This window comes from Mesoplodon mirus, assembly GCF_964341445.2.
Source record: "Mesoplodon mirus genome assembly, chromosome: 5".
Classification (NCBI taxonomy): domain Eukaryota; kingdom Metazoa; phylum Chordata; class Mammalia; order Artiodactyla; family Ziphiidae; genus Mesoplodon; species Mesoplodon mirus.
Window position 1 is genome coordinate 67,677,489 of NC_138980.1, and position 20,595 is coordinate 67,698,083.

At 48.1% G+C, this 20,595-nt stretch overlaps 2 protein-coding genes across 3 annotated transcripts; one reads left to right on the forward strand and one right to left on the reverse strand.

The window, feature by feature from the left end:
* Positions 1-859: 859 nt before the first annotated feature.
* Positions 860-2,481, reverse strand: LOC309805368 (uncharacterized protein; the record flags this gene model as incomplete). Its single annotated transcript, XM_082623293.1, has 2 exons — positions 860-1,595; positions 2,431-2,481. The coding sequence occupies 2 exons, from the start codon at positions 2,479-2,481 to the stop codon at positions 1,254-1,256; spliced, it is 393 nt and encodes a 130-aa protein (XP_082479419.1). The 3' UTR covers positions 860-1,253.
* An 11,195-nt stretch (positions 2,482-13,676) lies between these two features.
* Positions 13,677-18,879, forward strand: STING1 (stimulator of interferon response cGAMP interactor 1). Of its 2 annotated transcripts, XM_082622602.1 has the most exons (8): positions 13,677-13,822; positions 14,659-14,717; positions 14,833-15,059; positions 15,190-15,373; positions 15,623-15,731; positions 16,613-16,851; positions 17,586-17,772; positions 18,374-18,879. In XM_082622602.1, exons 2-8 carry the CDS (start codon positions 14,673-14,675, stop codon positions 18,562-18,564), a joined length of 1,182 nt encoding a protein of 393 aa, XP_082478728.1. In that variant the 5' UTR covers positions 13,677-13,822; positions 14,659-14,672; the 3' UTR covers positions 18,565-18,879. The 2 variants fall into 2 exon arrangements, with proteins under 2 accessions (XP_082478728.1, XP_082478727.1); XM_082622601.1 differs by lacking the exon at positions 14,659-14,717 and having other exon boundaries at positions 13,787-14,303.
* The last annotated feature ends 1,716 nt before the right edge of the window (positions 18,880-20,595 follow it).

Consider the following 20,595-nt stretch of genomic DNA (forward strand, 5'->3'; position numbering starts at 1 on the left):
TGAGTTTAAAGGTTACCTCCTTCCTACCCTGGGCTTACTCCTAAAACAGCACTTATTAAGTGGAGATTTGCCTGTCTGCTTCTTTGTCTGTCCCCCCAGCCAGAATGTAAGCTCCTATGGCAAGGTGCCTGGCACAGAGAGGGGACTCAATAAATACTTGTTGAGTCCAGAATGAATGAATATCTGGGCATACTCCAAGCTCAAGGACCTGGCATGGTGGCAGGGGAGAGAGAACAACCAAGAATAAGCCAGCCCTGAGGATGGAGGAGAGGACATGACTGGGGGGTGGGGGGTGGTGAGTTTTTCCAGCTCTCCTCAAGCTACCACCCACAGGGGTCTGGTTTAGGGGCACACCCACCTCCCAGGGATGCTAAGGAGAACCTGTACCAATAGATCAGCTTTTTTCTTCTCTGTCACCTCAAGGACCCATTCCTGCTCCTCTGCTGGAAGTTTGGAATGCCCCCCACCAACACCATGTCATCCAGAGCAGCTGGGGATGGCATCTTGGTACTCCAGCAGCACTTTGTCTCTCTTTGTTTATTGACCCATCAGAAAAATCTCAAGCCCAGTCCAGACAAGTGACTCAGTACAGCCTTAAGGAATGAAAGCTGGAAAACCAGACTCAGACAGCAGGGCCAGTCCCTGCCTGGCCCAAAGAGAAGGCCCTAAGGGAAACCAGTCAGCAGATGCCCTCTAGAGCCAACACAGACCACCACTGTGTCCTGGGTCTTCTCTGCATACACAGTCAAGGTATTCTGCCCTCTGCCCTCAAGGATGTCTCCATCTAGTTGGAAGTTGTGGGAAGGACTTGAATTGGGTCTTAATTACAACAGAAACTGTAATAGCAGCTGTGATTCTTTTTTTTTTTTTTAAATGTTAAGATTTTATTTACAAAGCTTCTTTGTTGTACAGAAAGTAAAAATGCTGTTACAATCTCAGTGTAACTGGCAGCCACGGACCGTTGACTCACCAATCACAGCTATCCACGCTACAGCAAGAGTCTTACACGAAAACCTAACAATGCTTACAATTTTGTTGGGGTGAAGTCCCCAAGCTTGGTGGTGGATTTCCAAGAGGGACTAAATGGAGGAAGGTGGAATGTCACAGGAACTATTCTTTGGCTCTTTGGGTGGGTGGGTGTCCTGGGGTTTGTATCACAGCTACTTTTTTTTTTTTTTTTAAACAGCTACCAAATCCGTGTGAGCAGTCCAACCAATACTGAACAGTTCTTTTTTTGCAGGTTATTTGGGGTCTTAATCATCTTCTCCTTCATCATCTGTTTCTCTCTTCCTCTTTTCACCTTTCCCGCTTTCTTCCTCTTCTTCATCCTCATCCTCATCTTCATCCTCATCGTCTTCATCTTCATCAACTTCTCCATCGTGTCCAAATTCTTCTTCCTCCCCACTGACTTCATCTTCATCCTCCTCCCCTTCTACATCTTCATCTTCATCTTCATCCTCTTCATCATCAAACTCTTCTTTCTCACCATCCTCATCCTCCTCCTTGTCCTCATCTTCTCCTTCTTCATCATCCTCTTCTTCATCCACACCATCCACCTCGGCATCTGAGTCAGGGGCTTCACGATCCTCTCGGACCTTTATTGATTCTTATTGAATGCTTACCGTGTGTCAAACATTGTTCTAAGCACTTGACAAGCAGCCTCTCTCACACCTCAAATAATCCCTTCACAGATTAGGAAACTGAGGCTCAGGGAGGTTAAACCCATCCATACAGTTGAAGGGATAGGTATAAAGCAGAGTGGTTGAGAGGAGGGCTCTGAGTGAGTTGGAAGGTGATGCACACTCAGTTTGGGCCACATTTCTTCAGTTGGAAGGAAAGGCATGTGCTAGGGAGTGTCACAAGGTGATGGGAAAGCCCTGGTTGCCAGGCTAAGGTGCTTGTCATTGCTCCTCTAGGCTCCACGTCAACTGCTCTTTTCCTCTGTGTTTTTATCTTAGGTGGTCAAATGCTATGATTTTGACCTAAGGAACTGGAGCTGGGAGTCCTGGTCCTGCTACAGTCTGGCTGTGGGACCTTAAGTAGGTTCCTGCCCTCTCTGGGCCTCGGTGTCCTCACCCTGAAAGGAGCCTTATTCAGGAACTTCCAACCCAGCCCATGGGTCTCTATTCATAGCTTCATAGCTCCAGAGCCCAATTAAGCTTAGATGCAGGAGCAGCTTTTAATTAACTTTAGTCTTTTCCTACAATAGACACTCCCCCCACCTCACAGGTACCCCTAGGACACAGGACAGGCACAGAGGAGGAAGGCAAAAGAGAGAGCAGAGATATTTCTCTCTGTACATCCCTGAGCAGGTGAATTGTCTGGCTCCCTCCTGGAGTCCAGGTTGGTCCACTTAGTTAGACCTCCAGGCCCAGAGAGACAGCATCTCTTCTTCCTCTTCCTCTTTACTGTCTGTATTCATTCATTCACCCATTCATCCATTTCTTCCTCAAAGGGCAGGGCCTCCTCTGTGCCAAGCATTGTATTAGGCCCTGGAATACAGCTATGAACCAGATGCACAGGACAGGCAGATGGTGGGGTTGCCTGTGTCCTAGTCCAACTGGCCACCAGGTGTCACCAGTGCCAGCCACACAGCCTCTCTCAGGTCTGATGAAGGAAAGTGGAGCTGGGATGGGGAAGTGTGAACGGGTGAACCCAACCAGCTCTGCTCAGCCAGCCTGAATCAGAAGCAAGTTCCTCTAGTGGAAAAAATAATCCATCTCCTTGCCCCTCCCCCACCAGAAAGACACCCTCATGACTTCCTCAACAGTCCAGCTCACTTGGGATCTTGGTTACTCATACCCCTCTTCAGTCTGGAATTCTCTCTACAGCCCATCCCTCACAGAGAGCCCACCAATTTCTTGTAAACCCCTTTGGTGACTGCAGCTCACTACCTCACAGGTGAGAGAAGCAGAGACCTGGGACCTTTACTGCAGTGCTTGCCCCTGGACAAATGTTTCCTCAAGCAACAGAATACAAAGAAACTATAAGGGACTAAAAATAACTGCATGCATGCCCAGCTGTGGCAAATTATGAACAAGATACAAAAAGACCAAAACCCAACTGCCATTTCTGAGGTAGGGGGAGCAAAAGCAGGGTACTGCACATGATCCCTGCACACGGCACCACCCAGGGGGTAGGCAGACCACCTAAGCCGCCCCTCTGGCCCGATCCACCAATTCACATGTACCCTCACCCCAATTAAGGGACCAGCTGCCTCCCCACCTCCCACCCTCCCCTCTCGCCCCCCACCCCACCCCCACCTTGGGGAGCGAGCAAGGGAACCTGTTGCTCGTTTTCTTCCCTCTTGCTGCAGCACCAGTCCCAATAAAGCCTTGCTTGAATTTCTTGTCTGACTTCTTATCAATTTCTATTGATTAAAGAGTCCAAGAACCTGCGTCAATAACACAGGCAACCTGTATTATTAGAAGACCCTTCCTGACTTAGAACCAAAATTTGACAATCACTTTGATTTGTCCTCGTTTTACCTTCTATAGGCAAAAAGAGGAGGGCTCTTCTTTCCCATACAGCACTCCAGGCATTTGAAGAGATTGTTCAGGTCTCCTGAGTTTGTTTGTTCATTATTCATGTCTGTATACAGAGCATTTACTATGTGACAGGCCTCGGGGCCACAGCAGAGAACAAGCAAAGTTGAGGCCTGTCCTCCCATGGCTTGTAGTCTGTCCAAGAAACCAAAAACTATACCAGCAGTAATGATAAAATTTGTACAAGGCCAAATAGGAGAGATCTGGTCTGACATGGAGCAGGGGGCAAGGGCCTCAGACAGCCTGGTGCCTAGGAAGACTTCCTGAGATCTCCCTGTGGTCAGACAAAGGGTGAGCAACTTCAATGCCATTCAATATCAAACTTTTTAAGAAAAACTGGGAGAATTTTGCTGGTACCCTGAGCTTAGAAAATGCAGCATCATGGTGGTGGGGGGTTGATGGGGTGTTTGGGGAACAGAAGCAGGGACAGAAGAGCCATCTAGGCAGTGAGAGAGAGCACGGAGTAGCTGGGGGGCTGATAAGGTCCAGTCTTGCTGGAGTACACAACTGAGGAAGGAGCTGTGTGGCAAGAGTCCCCAAAAGAAGGGAGAGACACCTTTAGGCACTTCAGTGGTTTCTGGATACCAGTATCCAATGCCCAGATCTGGTGTGATGTGGGGTCTGGGGAAACCATGAGGTCACCTTCTCTGATGCAGAAACACTACATTCCCATGAACATAGCCCAGGAAAGCAGCAGACTTTTGATGGGGACTCGCAGTGTAATTGTGGTCCTCTAAAGCCCTCAAGAGTTCTTCACTCAAGCTGCTAAGAGGCCAGAGAGGTCCCATCTAGGGATCTCACAGCTGAGTTAACGAACCTCAGTCTGAACTGTATTTCCTCTGTTCTCTTGCTTATTTCCTTTTTTCTTAGTTTCATGAACAACAGGCATTCATTTTAATAAAATTTATAAATACGATAAACAAGGTAAGAATCTAAAATTACCTTGTATTATTGTATTTATTTCTGTGTAACAAATTACCCACAAATTTCGTAGCTTCGGACCACAAACATTTATTATCTCCCAGTTTCTCAGATTCAGGTGCTTTGGAGTAGCTTAAGGATTTGGCTCAGGATTTCTCACAAGACTGCAATCAGGAAGTCAGCCAGAGCTGCAGTCATCTGAAGGTTTGATCAGGGTTGGGAGTTTTATTACTAAGGTTGCTGATTTGTACACCCAGCAAGATGTTGCTGGTTGCTGGTAGGAGGCCTTGTAGCTCACCACGTGGACCTCTCCATGGTTGCTTGAGTATCTTTTGACCCAGCTGCTGACTGTCCCCAGAGTGAATGATCGAAGAAAGAGAATAAGGAAGAAACCACAATGCCTTTAATGATCTAGTTAATCCTATACTTGGGAGGGGAATTAGGCTCTACCTCTTGAAGGAAGGAGTATGAAAGAATTTGTGGATATCTTTTTCAACCTCCAGATACCCCAAATCCCCTTCCCAAATAACTACTATGAACATTTTACCAGAACTTTTCTCACTCAACTATATACATCAACCTTAAAAAATAAAAATGGTATCATAATGTACATACTGTGGTTAATTACTATTTTATGTAATGTTTGAACAGGTGATAACTCACAGTATAAAAATTTAAAGGTACAATAGCACAAAAGCATATGCAGTTAAAAGTGAGTCTCCCTTTCTTACTTGCTTTCAGCCACTTGGCTCCCCTCCCTGAAATATGCCTTCACCTGTTTCTAGCATACCACAAACATATACATATCTACCCTTTTGTTTCCAAACTCACTGTTCTGCAACTTACTCTTTGACCTTACTATATAGCTCTCAGATATTTCCATATCGGTACATAGAGAATTGCCTCATTTTTAAAAGAGCTGCAGAGTATTTTACTGAATGGAGACAGCCAAGTTTATTTAATATGGACTATTTTGTAACTAGTTCTGTGATTTTAAAATGTGCTATAAATGTCTTTCAGTGTCAGTAAATCTAGTGTTACATTATAGTGTGTTGTGGCTGCTCACCACGTACTGTGATTATTTTAACTGATCCCCTGGTGCTGAAAATTTGAGTTTTTTCCTATTTTCTCATGGTGGCTTCCAAAGCAAACAGCATACATCTAGTGAGCCTTTTGGTACTATCAGAAGCCTGAAAAATAGGCATAATCTTTGATCCAGCAATCCCACTTCTAAGAATCTCTCCTAATAATCAGAAAAGTGCACAAAGATGCACCTTCTTATGTTTGTTGCAAAGTTGCTTATAGCAGAGAAAAATTTTTTAAAAACTGTAAGCTGTGACAAAGCAAAAGAGAGGCATGGACATATATACACTACCAAACGTAAGGCAGATAGCTAGTGGGAAGCAGCCGCAGAGCACAGAGAGATCAGCTCGGTGCTTTGTGACCGCCTGGAGGGGTGGGATAGGGAGGGTGGGAGGGAGACACAAGAGGGAGGGGATATGGGAACATATGTATATGTATAACTGATTCATTTTGTTATAAAGCAGAAACTAACACACTATTGTTAAGCAATTATACTCCAATAAAGATGTAAAAAAACCAAAAAAAACCCTATATGTCCCAAAATATGTGACTGATTAAATCATGATTCATAATTCTATCCATGGAATGCTAGGTATACACCAAAAACTATGATGTAATCTTATCTTTACTGATCCACAAATATGTCTTTGAAACATTCCCTAGTCTTAAAAAAAAAAAAACACACAGGTTACAAGACTGTATATCTAATAAAATTGTGAGAACAATTCCATTTACCATAACATTAAAAAGAATAGGGCTTCCCTGGTGGCACAGTGGTTGAGAGTCTGCCTGCCGATGCAGGGGACACGGGTTTGTGCCCCGGTCTGGGAAGATCCCACATGCCGCAGAGCCGCTGGGCCCGTGAGCCATGGCCGCTGAGCCTGCACGTCCGGAGCCTGTGCTCTGCAACGGGAAAGGCCACAACAGTGAGAGGCCCACGTACCACACACAAAAAAAGAATAAAATAGAAAACAATTTGGGGGCCCCTCAAAAAGTTAAACATAGAATTACTAAATGACCCAACAATTCTACTCTAGGTACATGCCCTAAAGAATTGAAAACAGGGACTCATACAGATGCTTTCAAGTGAATGTTCATAGCAGCATTATTTACCATAGTCAAAAGGTGGAGGGCTTCCCTGGTGGCGCAGTGGTTGAGAGTCCGCCCGCCGATGCAGGGGACACGGGTTCGTGCCCCGGTACGGGAGGATCCCATGTGCTGCGGAGCAGCTGGGCCCGTGGGCCATGGCCGCTGAGCCTGTGCATCCTGAGCCTGTGCTCCGCAACGGAAGAGGCCACAACAGTGAGAGGCCCACATACCACACACACACACAAAAAAAGGTGGAAACAACCCATGTGTTTATCAACAAATAAATGGATAAATAAATGTGGTACCCACATACAATGGAATATTATTTGGTCATGAAAAGGAATGAAGTTCTGATACATGCTACTATGTGGATAAACCTTACAAACGTTATGCTAAGTGGAATAAGCCAGACACAAAGGACAAATATTATATGATTTAGCTTATATAAAATATAGACAGGGCTTCCCTGGTGGCGCAGCGGTTGAGAGTCCGCCTGCCGATGCAGGGGACACGGGTTCGTGCCCCCGTCTGGGAAGATCCCACATGCCGCGGAGCGGCTGGGCCCGTGCGCCATGGCCGTTGAGCCTGCGCGTCCGGAGCCTGTGCTCCGCAACAGGAGAGGCCACAACAGTGAGAGGCCCACATACTGCAAAAAAAAAAAAAAAAAAAAAAAATAGACAGTAGGCAAATTCATAGAGATGAAAAAGTAGATTAGAGGTTACTAGGGACTGAGGGGAGGGAAAAATAGGGAGTTACTGCTTAATGAGTACAGAGCTTCTGTCTGGGATGGTGAAAAATTTTGGAAACAGATAGTGGTGATGATTGTACAACATCACCAATGTAATTAATGCCCTTGAATCATACACCTAAAATGGCTAAAGTTGCAAATTTTGTGTTATACGTATTTACCACAATTTAAAAATTCCAAAAAAAGAGTAAAATACTTGCAAATAAACTTAACAAAAGAAGGGCAAAACTTATACTCTGTACAATATAAAACATTGCTAAAAGGAATTAAAGAAGATCTGAATAAATGGAAAGACAACTCATGTTTGTGGACCTGATATTGTTAAGATGATGATACTCCCCAAACTGACCTATGGATTCAATGTAATCCCTGTCAAAATCCCAGATGACTTCCTTGCAGAAATTGACAAGCTGATCCTAAAATTTATGTGGGAATTTAAGGGACCCAGAATAGCCAAAACAATCTTGAAAAGGATGAGCAAAGTTGGAGGAATCACATTTCCTGACTTTGAAACTTACTACAAGCTACAGTAACCAAGATGGTGTGGACTGGCATAAGGATAGATATATAGATCAATGAAAAATAATTGAGAATTCATAAATAAACTCTCACATTTAGAGTCAGTTAATTTTTGACAAGGGTGCCAAAACAATTCAATGGAGAAAGGATAGTCTTTTTGACAAAAGGTGCTGGGAAAACTTGATATCTATATGAAGAAGAATGAATATGAACCCCTAACTCACACCACATTAAAAAAAACCACAAAATGGAACAAAGATCTAAATGTAAGAGCCAAATCATTAAACTCTTAGAAGAAAATACACACACAAATCATTGTGACCTTGATTAGGCAATAGCTTCTTGGATATAGCACCAAAAGGACAAGCAACAAAATAAAAGATAAATTAGATTTTATCAAAATTAATAACGTTTGTGTTTAAAAGGACACCATGAGGAAAGTGAGAAAACAACCCAAAGGATAGGAGAAAAATTTTCCAAAGCATTTATCTAGTAAGGGACTTGTATCTAAAATATACAAAAAACTCCTATAATAATTACAATAATAAATTATTATAATAATAAAAAGGCAAATACCCAATTAAAAATGGGCAAAGGATATGAACAGACTTTTCTCAAAAAAGATATACAATAGCAATAGGCACATAAAAGATGCTCAACATCATTTACCATCAGGAAAATGCAAATCAAAACCACTATAAGACACCACTTCATACCAGTTAAGTGAGGATAGCTATACTCAAGAAGACATATGTAAACGTTGGCTAGGATCTAAAGAAATTAGAACCCTCATACATTGCTGGTGGAAATGTAAAATCATGGAGCCACTTTGGAAAACAATCCAGTCGTCCTTCAAAAGGTTAAACAGAGCATTACCAAATGACCCAGCAACCCCACCCTGAGGTATTTACCCAAGAGAAATGAGAATATATGTCCATACAAACACTTGTACATGAATGTTCACAGCAGCATTCTTCATGATAGCCAAAAAGTGGACACAACTTAAGTGTCTTCAGTAAATGAATAGGTAAATAAATGTGGTATATCTATACAATGGAATATTATTCAGCAATAAAAATGAATGAAATGTTGATACATGCTGCAACATGGATGAATCTCTAAAACATAAGAAGACAGACACAATCACATATTGCATGATTCCATTTATATGACATGTCCAAAACAGGCAGATCTATAAAGAAGAAAGGTAGATTTGTTGTTGCCTGAGGGTGGGGTGGGGGTGTTGGCTACAGGAGTTCTTTTGAGGTGATGAAAATGTTCTAAATTTGATTGTGGGGATGTGAATATACTAAAAACTAATTTTTTTTAATGAACATATCTTCCCATTTGTATTTGCCTTTGAAATGGAAGTCTTTTATTCTTTAGAACTTTTTAAAAAAAATTTATTTTTGGCTGTGTTGGGCTTCGTTGCTGCGCACGGGCTTTCTCTAGTTGTGGCGAACGGGGGCTACTCTTCATTGCAGTGCGAGGGCTTCTCATTGCCGTGGCTTCTGTTGTTGCGGAGCACGGGCTCTAGGTGCATGCGGGCTTCAGTAGTTTTGGCTTGCAGGCTCTAGAGTGCAGGCTCAGTAGTTGTGGCGCAGGGGCTTTGTTGCTCTGTGGCATGTGGGATCTTCCCGGACCAGAGCTCAAACCTGTGTCCCCTGCATTGGCAGGAGGATTCTTAACCACTGCGCCACCAGGGAAGCCCACTAAAAACTACTGAATTGTACATTAAATAAGTGAGTTGTATGGTATGTGAATTATATTTCAATTAGGCTGTTACCAAAAACTAATTAAAAACAACGATAGATCTCTCCACCCTGAGGAATACCTGCTTCCAGGAGGATGTAGGTCCATTATTTACTCCCTGAAGATACAGAAGCTCAACCAGCTGCACTTCCCCAACCCCAATCATGCATCATCCAGTCCCTCTTTCTCTATCACATTTACCAGGATATTGTCTTGTCCTGGAAAGCCCATGACACACTAGGCAGCTCCATGATGGGGCAATAAAATTACAGCAAGGAGGTGGCTGAGGTCAGACTCAGAGCCACACATGGATGAGACATCAAGTCTCTGTGTCCACAGGAGAGGTGACTTGAGCCCAAGGTAGAGGCCAAGATGACAGGGACTGGCAACTCCAAGAGTGTGATTGTCAATGGTGATGATGATGATGGTGGTGGTGGTGATTAGAGTTAACAGTTACTGAGCACTTACAAGTCAGGCCTACAAACACATTATTTCTTTTCATTCTCATGACAATTTTATGAGAAAAAAGGTATTACCATCCTCACTTTAGGTTGAGGAAACTAACTCTCAAAGAAGTTAAATAACTGGGCCAAGGTCACACAGCAAGGAGAGGCAGAGGCAAGATCCCAGGTGTACCGTGTTCAGCTGTTATCAAAATCCCCCCAATGTCCCTGCGCTAGCAGGATTCAGGAACATTTACACACAAATATCAGGGACATTTAGCCATGAAAGGCATTGCATGGGCAAAAGAGTGGCTCCTTAGAAGCCAGAGGCCTCCTTATCCCACTCATGCTCTGTCCCAGAACCAGCGTCCACTGAATGAGTGCTTAGTGTTTTCTTCTCTCCCAGGAACACTGATGACAAGTTTTAGGGAAGACACATGGGAACTGTAACTAGGTTGGCAATGGAAATGAAAGCCATCCCAGACCAGCACTTCTGGGGTGTCTGGAGGGAAGACGCAACTACCAGGAAGTGAGGGGGGGAGGCCCCAGGAGTGAGCAGGCTGTGGAGCAGAGTGTTGGCACTCAGCAACACTGACCCGAGGGCAGCAGCCTGTGAGCTGGGCAGTCTGGAACTTAGACCTAACTTCCCTCTGTGGTCCTTGGCTTCCTCCTTGGGTGCCAGATGGCCAGTCTGGAAGGGCTTCAAGGTCCCTGGCCATCAGCACAGCTGATGAGACAATCTCATCCGTGCAGTTGTCATGACACTTCCCATGCCCTGAGGCCCTGGCTACAGCCCACAAGGCTCCAACCAACTCTCCAGTACCCTTTCTTACATCACTGACCTTGTTATGGGTTGAATTGTGTCCCCCCAAAAAGATATGCTGAAGTCCTAACTCCCTAGTACCTGGGAATGTGACCTTATTTGGAGACAGTGTCTTTGCAGATGTAACCAAGTTAAGATGAGGTCATTAAGGTGGGCCCTAATCCAATGGGACAATGGCTGGTATCCTTATAAGGCGAGGAAATGCCATGTGAAGACAGAGACGCACAGGGAGAAGGTCACCCCATGATGATGGAGGCAGAGGCTGAAGTGCTACAGCTGCAAACCAAGTAACACCTCGGGCTGCCAGAAAGTGAAAGAGGCAAGGAGAGGTCCTCCTCTAGAGGCATCAGAGGAAACATGGCCCTACTAACACCATGATTTCAGACTTCTAGCCTCCAGAACTGTGTGAGAATAAATTTCTGTTGTATTACACCACCAAGTTTGTGGTACTTTGTTATAGCAGCCCTAAGAAAATAACACAGACCCCCAACATGCTTACATGCTCCCGCCACACCAGCCATTTCTGTTTCTCCTCAGGCCAAACTCCTTACTCCCACCCCAGGGCCTTTATGTGTGCTGTTTTTTCTGAATGTTCTAGACTCTCACTCCTCCACCACATCTCTCTCTTGGTCCTCCAAACTCAACATAAATGGCACAGGGAAATCTGGACTTGGGATTTTCCAAGTTCCCCTCAGAGCAGCAACAGGAATGCATTCTTCGAAGCCCTCTCTATATCTGCAGTGACTCGTACTGACTTGCACAGTTATGCAAGGCCCATTGCCCCTGCCCAGCTATAGGTGTTGTGACAACAGGGTTCTGGTCTGACAGTTCACAGGCATGTCCCATGCCTAGCACATTCCCTGACACACACAGCAGGAAGTCAGGACACACCTGTGTGGACTGCATGGTACGTGGAAACTCCTGGGCTGGTATTTGAGGGCCCAGAAGTTGGGGCCTTGGCTGCCTCAGCAGCCTTGTCTCCAGTCAGACTTGGCCCCCAACTCCACACTCCGGATGGCCTCCCTGCCTCCCTGGTCCCCATCATTCCTCATTCCCCTCAGCCAGGCCACATCTTACTCTTCCTGAATGACCTGGCCCTCATGCCTCCTGCAAGGCGTTCCTCAGAGCAGGTTCAAACTCAGGAAAAACAGCCCAGAGCAGCAGCAGGCAGCAAAGGGCAGTGAGGACAGAGTGGGGTGGAAGGAGGCCCCAAGACAATGTTGGGATTTTTTCTCTTTACAGCATAATCCAAGCATCAAACAACTAATACATGTTCAATGTCAGGAAAAGAAACCTTAAAAAACATAATGAGCAAAAAGGGAAAATTATACTAAAAATCACTCACTTTCCCGCCCCACAGAGTAATCATTGTTAGCATTTTTCGTATATCATGTAGCCTTCCAGACCTTCCCTCGTGAAATGTGTATTTCTTAAAATGCAATTATACTGTTTTGTACTCTGCTTTTTTCCAATAAGAAACAATATACTAAACGTATTTAAGAGTCAACATATAAAATTACATCATCATTTTAGTGGCTACCTAACATTCTATTATAAGATGAACCACGGTTTTGTTAATCAGTCCCCTATTGTTGGACATTTAGATAGTTTTTAGTTTTTCTCTGGTATAAACAACACTGGCACAAACATCTGAAAAACTGGTATCTTTGTGCCCTTGTCTCATTATTTTTTGATGAAGGATTCCCAGAAGTGAATTGCAAGGTCTACGAGTCTATGTGTATTTTAAGGCTTCTGATGCATAGTGCAAATCTGGCCTATAAAATAGAGAACCGTCCTCCAGGAGAAGGGGGCAGAGATGAAGCACAGGTTTAGGGGTGGAACAGTGGAGCTGACAGCAGTGGTATCACCCAGGGGAGGTGGTGCTGGCCGCTGGGCAGGATACTGGAGGCCCAAGGTTGCTTGGCACAGGGAGACTTTGGGGCAGCTGTGGACTGCCCACTCTGGGAGGACTCTGCTCAGGCCTTTTGTTTGGCAACCTTGACTTTCTTTGGTTCTGAAGCACTGGAGCCCTTGCCCACTGCAGGGGGCCCCTTTGTGAGCCACTGTAGGGGAGAGAAAGTACAGAAAAATTCAAATTCTCTCCATTCTTAGAAAATTATTCTAAAAAAGGAGAGAGTTTTCTGGAAGCCTCTTTGCTCCTGAGAGGCCAATGGCATCTATGAACGTGGTGTGTCTTCTTGTGTCTGTTTGGGATGTGGGGAAGGGTCTAGGCGAGGACCCTCTGGCCTGGGGACATATAGACTGCTGCGCTCTGTGGCTTCCACCCCAATCCCACTCCCGGGTGCCCCCTCCTCGAATCCAATCAGCTCACCAGTTTACCAGGAAGCAGCCAGAGACACTCCCCACCCCAGGGGAAAGCGCATCATGAAACTTGGTCCTGGCACCTTCCACCCCTTTCTGGGAAATCAAGGCACAGAACCAGCTGGGTTTTGGAGCCACCTACCTGGTTCACGTTCCCACTCCCTCCTTTACTAGCCAGGGGACTGGGGCAAGTTAATTCACCTCACTGAGCCTCAGATTGTCCATGAGGTTAGTATTATACCTTCCTGAGAGGGTGGCTGAGGGGATTAAGTGAAACAATTTATGTAATGCTTGGCATAATGTCTGCAGCACGGTGAGCACTTTATTATTATTACTATTATTATTATTCACGCGACTGCCTTTTTGGCTGGAAACACCAGGTTCTCTCTGAGAAGTCACAGGCGTTGCCACTTCCTGTGGAGAGATGAAACCCCACTCTTCTGCAGGGCCTCTGCTCCCACTAAGCTTTTTACTAGAAGGCTGTTGTTACAGGAAATAACTCTTCATTTTCCCCGCCTCTGGCCTGATAACACCGTCTTCAGAAGAGGATCTGCATCTGGAAATCAGAATAAAACAAGTAGGCAGGGCAGCATGGTGTAGTGTGTGTGCTTGGCTGGGTGTGTGAAGTGCCACGTGGGTGTTGGTAGAGTGGGCTTGATTGTGGGTGCTTGAGGGGCACAGCCCATTCAGGGCTGTGTCTGCAGGGAGTTTGAGGGAGTTTCCGAATGCCCTCGGTCTGGGGAATGGGCAGTGGAATGGGGGCCTTCTCAAGCTTTCTTCCTCACCCTGATACTGGGACGTGGCTCATCGGGGCCTTGGTGGGAAGGCTCTTCCTCCCTCCTTGGGTGGCAGGAAATAACCTCCCCAGCACAGCCCAGTGCAGCTGTGGTTTGGTGAGATGCCAGGGCTGGAGTGCTGTGGAGGAAGCTTCCATTGTTTTTAAGCTTTCATTTTCACGCTGCACCCTGAGAGGCCATCCTTCATTGCTGGGAGCCCTTGTGCCGGGCCTTCTCTCCCTGTTGCCTTCCAGAAACAAGCTGCCGTCTGGGAGGCAGAAGGTAAGATCAGGAGCAGCCCAGCCAGAGTTCCAAGGCTGAGGCCCCTGCAGAAGCTGCAGAGGTGGGTGGCAACCTTCTGGCTGCCCTGTCCCTACCCTCTGAACTGTAGTTTTCAGCTTTGCTGGCTAAGGTCCTTCTTGGGGTGGATTGTGGGGAGAGGGAAGCCCCGGTCCCCAAGGGTCCCCAGGTGGGTGGTACCTCACGGGACACTTTCAGGTCTAGGTCTGGGGTAGTCGCTGTCTTCTTTCTTTGCCACACCTGTGGTCTCACTGGGCTTGGGTGGGGTGTGTATGTGGGGCGCATGCACTTCTTTCTCCACCCGCTCTGTTTTCAACAAATCTCTCTTGGATTGGAGCTCTGGGATGCTGTATGCCCAGCCTGTCCCCTCGAGGTGTCTCCAAGAGCAGCCTCTGGGTATGGCTGGGCACCAGGGAAACATAGAGCTGGGGCAAGTGCCCAGCCAGAGCCTCAGTCCCAGAACAATAAGAGAGTGAGGAGAATACAACCATGGATTTCTTGATATCCACAGATGCTCCACTCCAGTCTGCATCCATCCATCCCACGGCCCAGGGGTCACAGGGCCCAGAAGGCAGCCTTGGTCCTGCTAGGTGCCTGCCTGGTGGCCCTTTGGGGGCTGGGGGAGCTGCCAGACTACACTCTCCAGTGGCTGGTGCTCCACCTGGCCTCCCAGCAGATGGGACTGCTGATCAAGGGGGGCTGCAGTCTGGCGGAGGAGCTGTGCCACGTCCACTCCAGGTGACTCCCTGCAGTACCCATGGCGATTAGGCACCCAACATGTCTCAGTCCCTTGACCCCCAGCCCTGCCCCTCCTTGAATCTCTCTGGCTGAGCTGGGCTGGGGTCTGGAGCTTGGCTGTCACTTGCAGGTACCAAGGCAGCTACTGGAAGGCTGTGCGGGCCTGCCTGGGCTGCCCCATGCACCGTGGGGCCCTGCTGCTGCTGTCCTGCTATTTCTACAGCTCCCTCCCAAACGTGGCTGGCGTGCCCTTCACTTGGATGCTTGCTCTCCTGGGCCTCTCACAGGCACTTAACATCCTCCTGGGCCTCCAGGTACGACACAAAGAGAGGTGAAGGGTCTGCTCAAGAGGAGGTGTGGCAAATGTGACCTGCTCTGAGCTTAGTACTGGGAGTGGGACTAGTTTAGAGGCTGGTCCTTGGATGGAGCCTATAATGGTCTGGGTTCAGCAGTGGCAGAGAACGGAGCCAAATGGCAGCAGGTTGGGTAATCTTGGGGGGAGGAGGAGGAGGGCTCTGGTTGTTCTTCATGGAGGCCCCCCAGCCCCACCCTGCTATCCACAGGGCCTGGCCCCAGCAGAGATCTCTGCAATCTGTGAAAAAAGGAACTTCAATGTGGCTCATGGGCTGGCCTGGTCATATTATATTGGGTACCTGCGGCTGATCCTGCCAGGTGAGCCATCCTCTCTGCCCCCATTTCCAGATCTACAGGACAGACAGCAAGACACACAACCTTGTGTTTCCAGAACTCACTATATTTTCAAAGCATTTTCATGTCTAACAAACCATTTCATTCCCAAAGCAATCTTGTAAGCATGAAGGCTGTTATTATTATGCTTGGTTGACAGGAAGAAATTTGGAGCTTAGATCCGTTAAGTGACTTGTCCCAAGTCACACATGAATTCTTTCAATAAATATTTGCTGCATGCTGTATGCCCTTCATGCGCACTTTCTCTTTCAATTCACACCCTGTGAGGAAGGGATAATCATCACCCCTGTTTTCACAGCTATTCTGAGAGATAAAGTGACTTGTCCAAAGTCACACAGCTTAGTTAGAGGAGGAGACAGGATTTGAACTCAGGCCTCTCCAGAGCCTGGACCCTTGACTACCCCACTGGGAGCCCAGGGGTCGTGTCTCACTCCTCTGACTTGCTGGTCAAGGCCTTGGTTCTCCCCCGTCTCATGGCTGCCTTCCCTTGACACCAGGGCTTCCTCTAGAGGCCTGGCTCAGTGCACATGGGCCTGCTGGCATGTCAACTCCCAGGACTTTTCCTGCCTCTCAGAGCCCTGAAAGCTGTGGTGGGAAGGAGTGGGGCTGACAGAAATCTGGACAAAGGTCAAGTGAGGGAGAGAAAGGGGTGGTGGGAGCAGGTTGAGGAGCAGGGAGGATGCTCACATGCTCTTCCCCTCCTGGCCTCCCAGGCAATGTGAGTGGAGTGGCCCCTCGGTTCTCTTGTACCCACACATTGAGGGGAACAATGATGTGGGTCTCTGTCCTGAGTTGGATGGGAGACACAGTTGGTGGAAATGACTTCTTGGGCCTCTCCACCCCAGGGCTCCAGGCCCGGATCCAAATTTACAATCAGTTCCACAACAATGTGCTACGGGGCGCAGGAAGCCACCGGCTGCACATCCTCTTCCCGTTGGACTGTGGGGTGCCTGACGACCTGAGCGTGGCTGACCCTAACATTCGCTTCCTACACAAGCTGCCCCAGCAAAGTGCTGACCGTGCTGGCATCAAGGGCCGGGTTTACACCAACAGCGTCTATGAGCTTCTGGAGAATGGGCAGCCGGTGAGTGTGCAGAGAAGTGGGAATTCTGGGGAGGGGTCAGGCCTAGAGACCCAGAACTCTGGGCCCTGGCTAAGCCCTGATAAAAATTCACTGCCCTTCTCTGAGCCTCAGGTTCTCCAATTGGTCCCAGGGCTGGGCAAAATTGAGCTCTGAATGACAAAACTGGCAAGTAACATTAATTGAGCACTTACTGCATGCCAGGTGCTATTCCAGGTGCTTCATCTGACTACCTCACTGCATCCTCACCACCACCCTGTAGGGTAGGGACTGTTATAGCCCCTACTTTACAGAAGAGGAAACCGAGACTCAGAGAACCAGGGAGAAAGTGGACAATTTCACCTTGAGTATACCATGCTCTTGACCATAAAGCTGCCCTAGATGAAGGCCGTGAGAATGTGTGAAGGATTTCACATGGGCTATGGGGAACCCAGCCAAGGCTGAACCCCAAAGCCCCATCCCCAGACTTGACTGCCAGCTGGAGCAGTTGACATCCTAGCTCAGTGGGCCTTGCCCTGAGAATCTCAGGAGGAGGATCTGGGAAGGGTAAATTTAACGCAGCCCTGGCCCTGATTTAGGAGTGGGGTGTCAGAGGCAAAGGACAGCCAGACAGTATAGACCCCATCAGGTGGCCACCTCCCCTGACTCCATCCCTACAGATTGAGCAGTGGCACTGGGGTCCAGCGTCTGTCTGCCTGGCCCCTGGTTGAGTCTGGTCTTCCTTTTACCTCCTCCAGGCAGGCATCTGTATCCTGGAATATGCCACCCCCTTGCAGACCCTGTTTGCCATGTCACAGGATGGCCGAGCTGGCTTTAGCCGGGAGGACCGGCTTGAGCAGGCCAAACTCTTCTGCCGGACACTTGAAGACATTCTGGCAGCTGCCCCTGAGTCTCAGAACAACTGCCACCTCATTGTCTACCAGGGTGAGGGCTTGATAGACTTAAGGGCAGGAAAAGCTGGGGGCCCCAGGGGTCTCCCAGGGGGTCAACAGGAGATATGGCAGCACCATGCCCAGGTCTTCCCGAGTGGTCAGGGCATTCAAGCCCTGCCCCTTCCTCCCCTGGAAGGAAGAGGAAAGGCCACATCTCCCCACCGTGGGATACCTGATTGCTTTCTGAGGTCTTTGGCTATGGGTCCCGGGTGGAATGTGAAGAGGTGGGCTCTAGGGGCCTCTCACTTCATCTAGGGATGCTAGAAGAAGCAGATAGCCCCAGGCCAGGAGCCAAGAGGCCAGGGCTGCAGCCTCAGCCATGCCAGTCTCTTGCTCTGTGACCTTAGGCAGGTATCTGCCCCTCTCTGAGTATCATCTCTAAAAGAAAGAGGGTGGAATTCTCTTGTCTCTAAAACCACTGCTAGCTCTAGGATTTCACGAAACTCTAGCCCCAGTGGCTAGGAGTAGGGAGGAGGTGCAGGGAGGTGGGGGAGAGGGAGGGTTCGAGGATTCACCCAGCAAGTCCTCTGGGTGTGCTAGAGTGGGAATGTGTGAGGCCCTCACCCCACTCCCCACCCCCACCCTCGTTCCAGAACCCGCAGAGGGAAGCAGCTTCTCCTTGTCACAGGAGATTCTCCAGCACCTTCGGCAGGAGGAAAGGGAGGTTACCATGGGCAGCGTGGGGACCTCGGTGATGCCCGTTTTCTCCACACTGTCCCAAGAGCCTGAGCTCCTCATCAGTGGCATGGAACAGCCTCTCCCGCTCCGCTCGGATGTCCTCTGAGGCCCAGGGTCACCTTCCCTGAGCCCCTGGCCATCCCCAAGACTCTGGATTGGAGGATTTCTTTCTTCAGCAGCTAGAGGCTTAGCAGAGCCATCTCCTCCCATAGACGGCCTCTCAGAGAAGGTCCCTGAGTTTGACATCTCAAGATGAATCCTATGACCTTGGGCAAGTTGTTTCACCTCTCTGAGCCTCAGTGTCCTCATCTATGAAATGGGATTATAATCATTGCCCTACCTACCACACCAGGTAGTTTTTGTGAGGACTATGGCTGTATGGGTTTTTTATAAACTCTAAATGCCAGGTAAACTTAAAGAATCTTCCAGGTGTCTTCCATTGGACCCTCAGACCTACTCTCTACCTCTCCTCTGTCCTGGGATGGCTTCAACAGGCTCCCTTGCCCTCTGGTTTCTGGTCACATTCAGTCAATGGGAAGCCCCAGTGGGAGGAGGGGAAGGGAAGGGTGAGCTTGGGGTATCTATTCCCCCAGGTCCCTCCCTACAGTATCAAGGTCACTGTGGGCTCTCTCTAGACCTAAAGGACCCTTTCAGTAACCCTGTCTATCTCCAGGTCTCATTAACTTCCTCCTCCTCGTGCCCCTTCAGTCCTGGTAGTGGTATTGGAGCCTCACTGATGCTCAGTCTGGAGTGCTCACTCTCACTTGTAATTTCCTTACACCTGCCCTTTGTAAATAGTCCCCTTTTTATTTTTATTTTTTAATTTTTTGGCCACACCATGCAGCATTTGGGATCTTAGTTCCCTGACCAGGGATTGAACCCGCACTCCCTGCAGTGGAAGCTAGGAGTCTTAACCACTGAACCACCAGGGAAGTCCCTAAGTAGTCCCCTTTTTAAACACTCCTCAGATTATATGAGTATGCCATCTTTTTCTGACCAGACTCTGACTGATACAGGCGGCTGGCCATTATTATCTGCAATGTCCAAATCTGCTTGCACAGACACATTTCCTTACACCCCTCCTCATCCTAGTACAGGGCCATAGGGTGGTAGCTATCATTTCAGTGTAGACAGAGCCCACCAGCTGGGCTGAGGGTATGGACCTGGGCAGCATCCCCGCTCCACCTGCCCTTTCAGTGCCCTTGTCTCCGGTGGGAGGCTTGGGAGACAGGGAGGGGCCTGAGCCAGCACACAGATGCCATGACGGTTACACACATGTGTCCTGGGCAAGGGGCTGCTCAAAGAATCAGGGGCCACTGAATAAATGTCTCTGGATGAGAGTCCCCTGGATAACAGGGGGAAGAGGGTTTGTGTGAGGTGATGGGATATACGCTGGGGACCTTGGACAACACAGCTGGCCACCTGCCATACTTTGTGCCATCACTGTTAGACCTGAGCCATTGCAATGACACCATGGTGGCAAAATTGCCCCCATCTGGGAGGCCAGACAGCCCATTTCTGCCACTTCTATCCATTCCGCCCAAGACTTATTCCCTTCCTCCCATCTTTGTTTTTATCACAAATGCTCAATAAGAATTTCTGAGTACAGTATTACTGTGGGAAAAAACTCCACGCACAGACACACATTGGCCAGAAGCAACGCACTGCTCCCAAGGATGACAGAGAGTAAAGAGAGAGCCAAGGGAGTGAAGGGGGAAACAGTCTCCTCTCCTCCCCCACTGTGCCAGCCATTCTGCCCCTGAGGATCCCCCAACTTCACATCAGTCATTCCAACACCTAAAAACCAGCCCAGAATTAAGGGTATCCCCAACATAACCTTCCCCTACCCATCCAGCCACCAACATGGTGCTCAGACTATGGAGTCTGATGGCCCCAGGTTCAAATCCTGATTCCACCACTTAGTACTTGTGTCCTCCTGGGTGTCTTGATATTCCCAACTGTAAATGGGGATAACAGTGGCTCCTCCTCCCAGGGCTGTTATGAGAAGTAAACAGTATAATATCTGTAGGTCCATGAATGAGCCTGGAGCCCAGCACATAGTGGGCCCACAAGAAGGAGCAACTATTAACGTTAGAGGTGCCTCTTACCAGTCTCAGTGGAGGCAAGCCAGTCCTCT

Coding starts and splice junctions, on each gene's coding strand:
- STING1 (XM_082622601.1), top strand. CDS start 13,971: ATGCCCTCGGTCTGGGGAATGGGCAGTGGAATGGGGGCCTTCTCAAGC. Junction 15,732..16,612: donor CCTGCGGCTGATCCTGCCAG/GTGAGCCATCCT, acceptor TCTCCACCCCAG/GGCTCCAGGCCCGGATCCAA. Junction 16,852..17,585: donor TTCTGGAGAATGGGCAGCCG/GTGAGTGTGCAG, acceptor TACCTCCTCCAG/GCAGGCATCTGTATCCTGGA.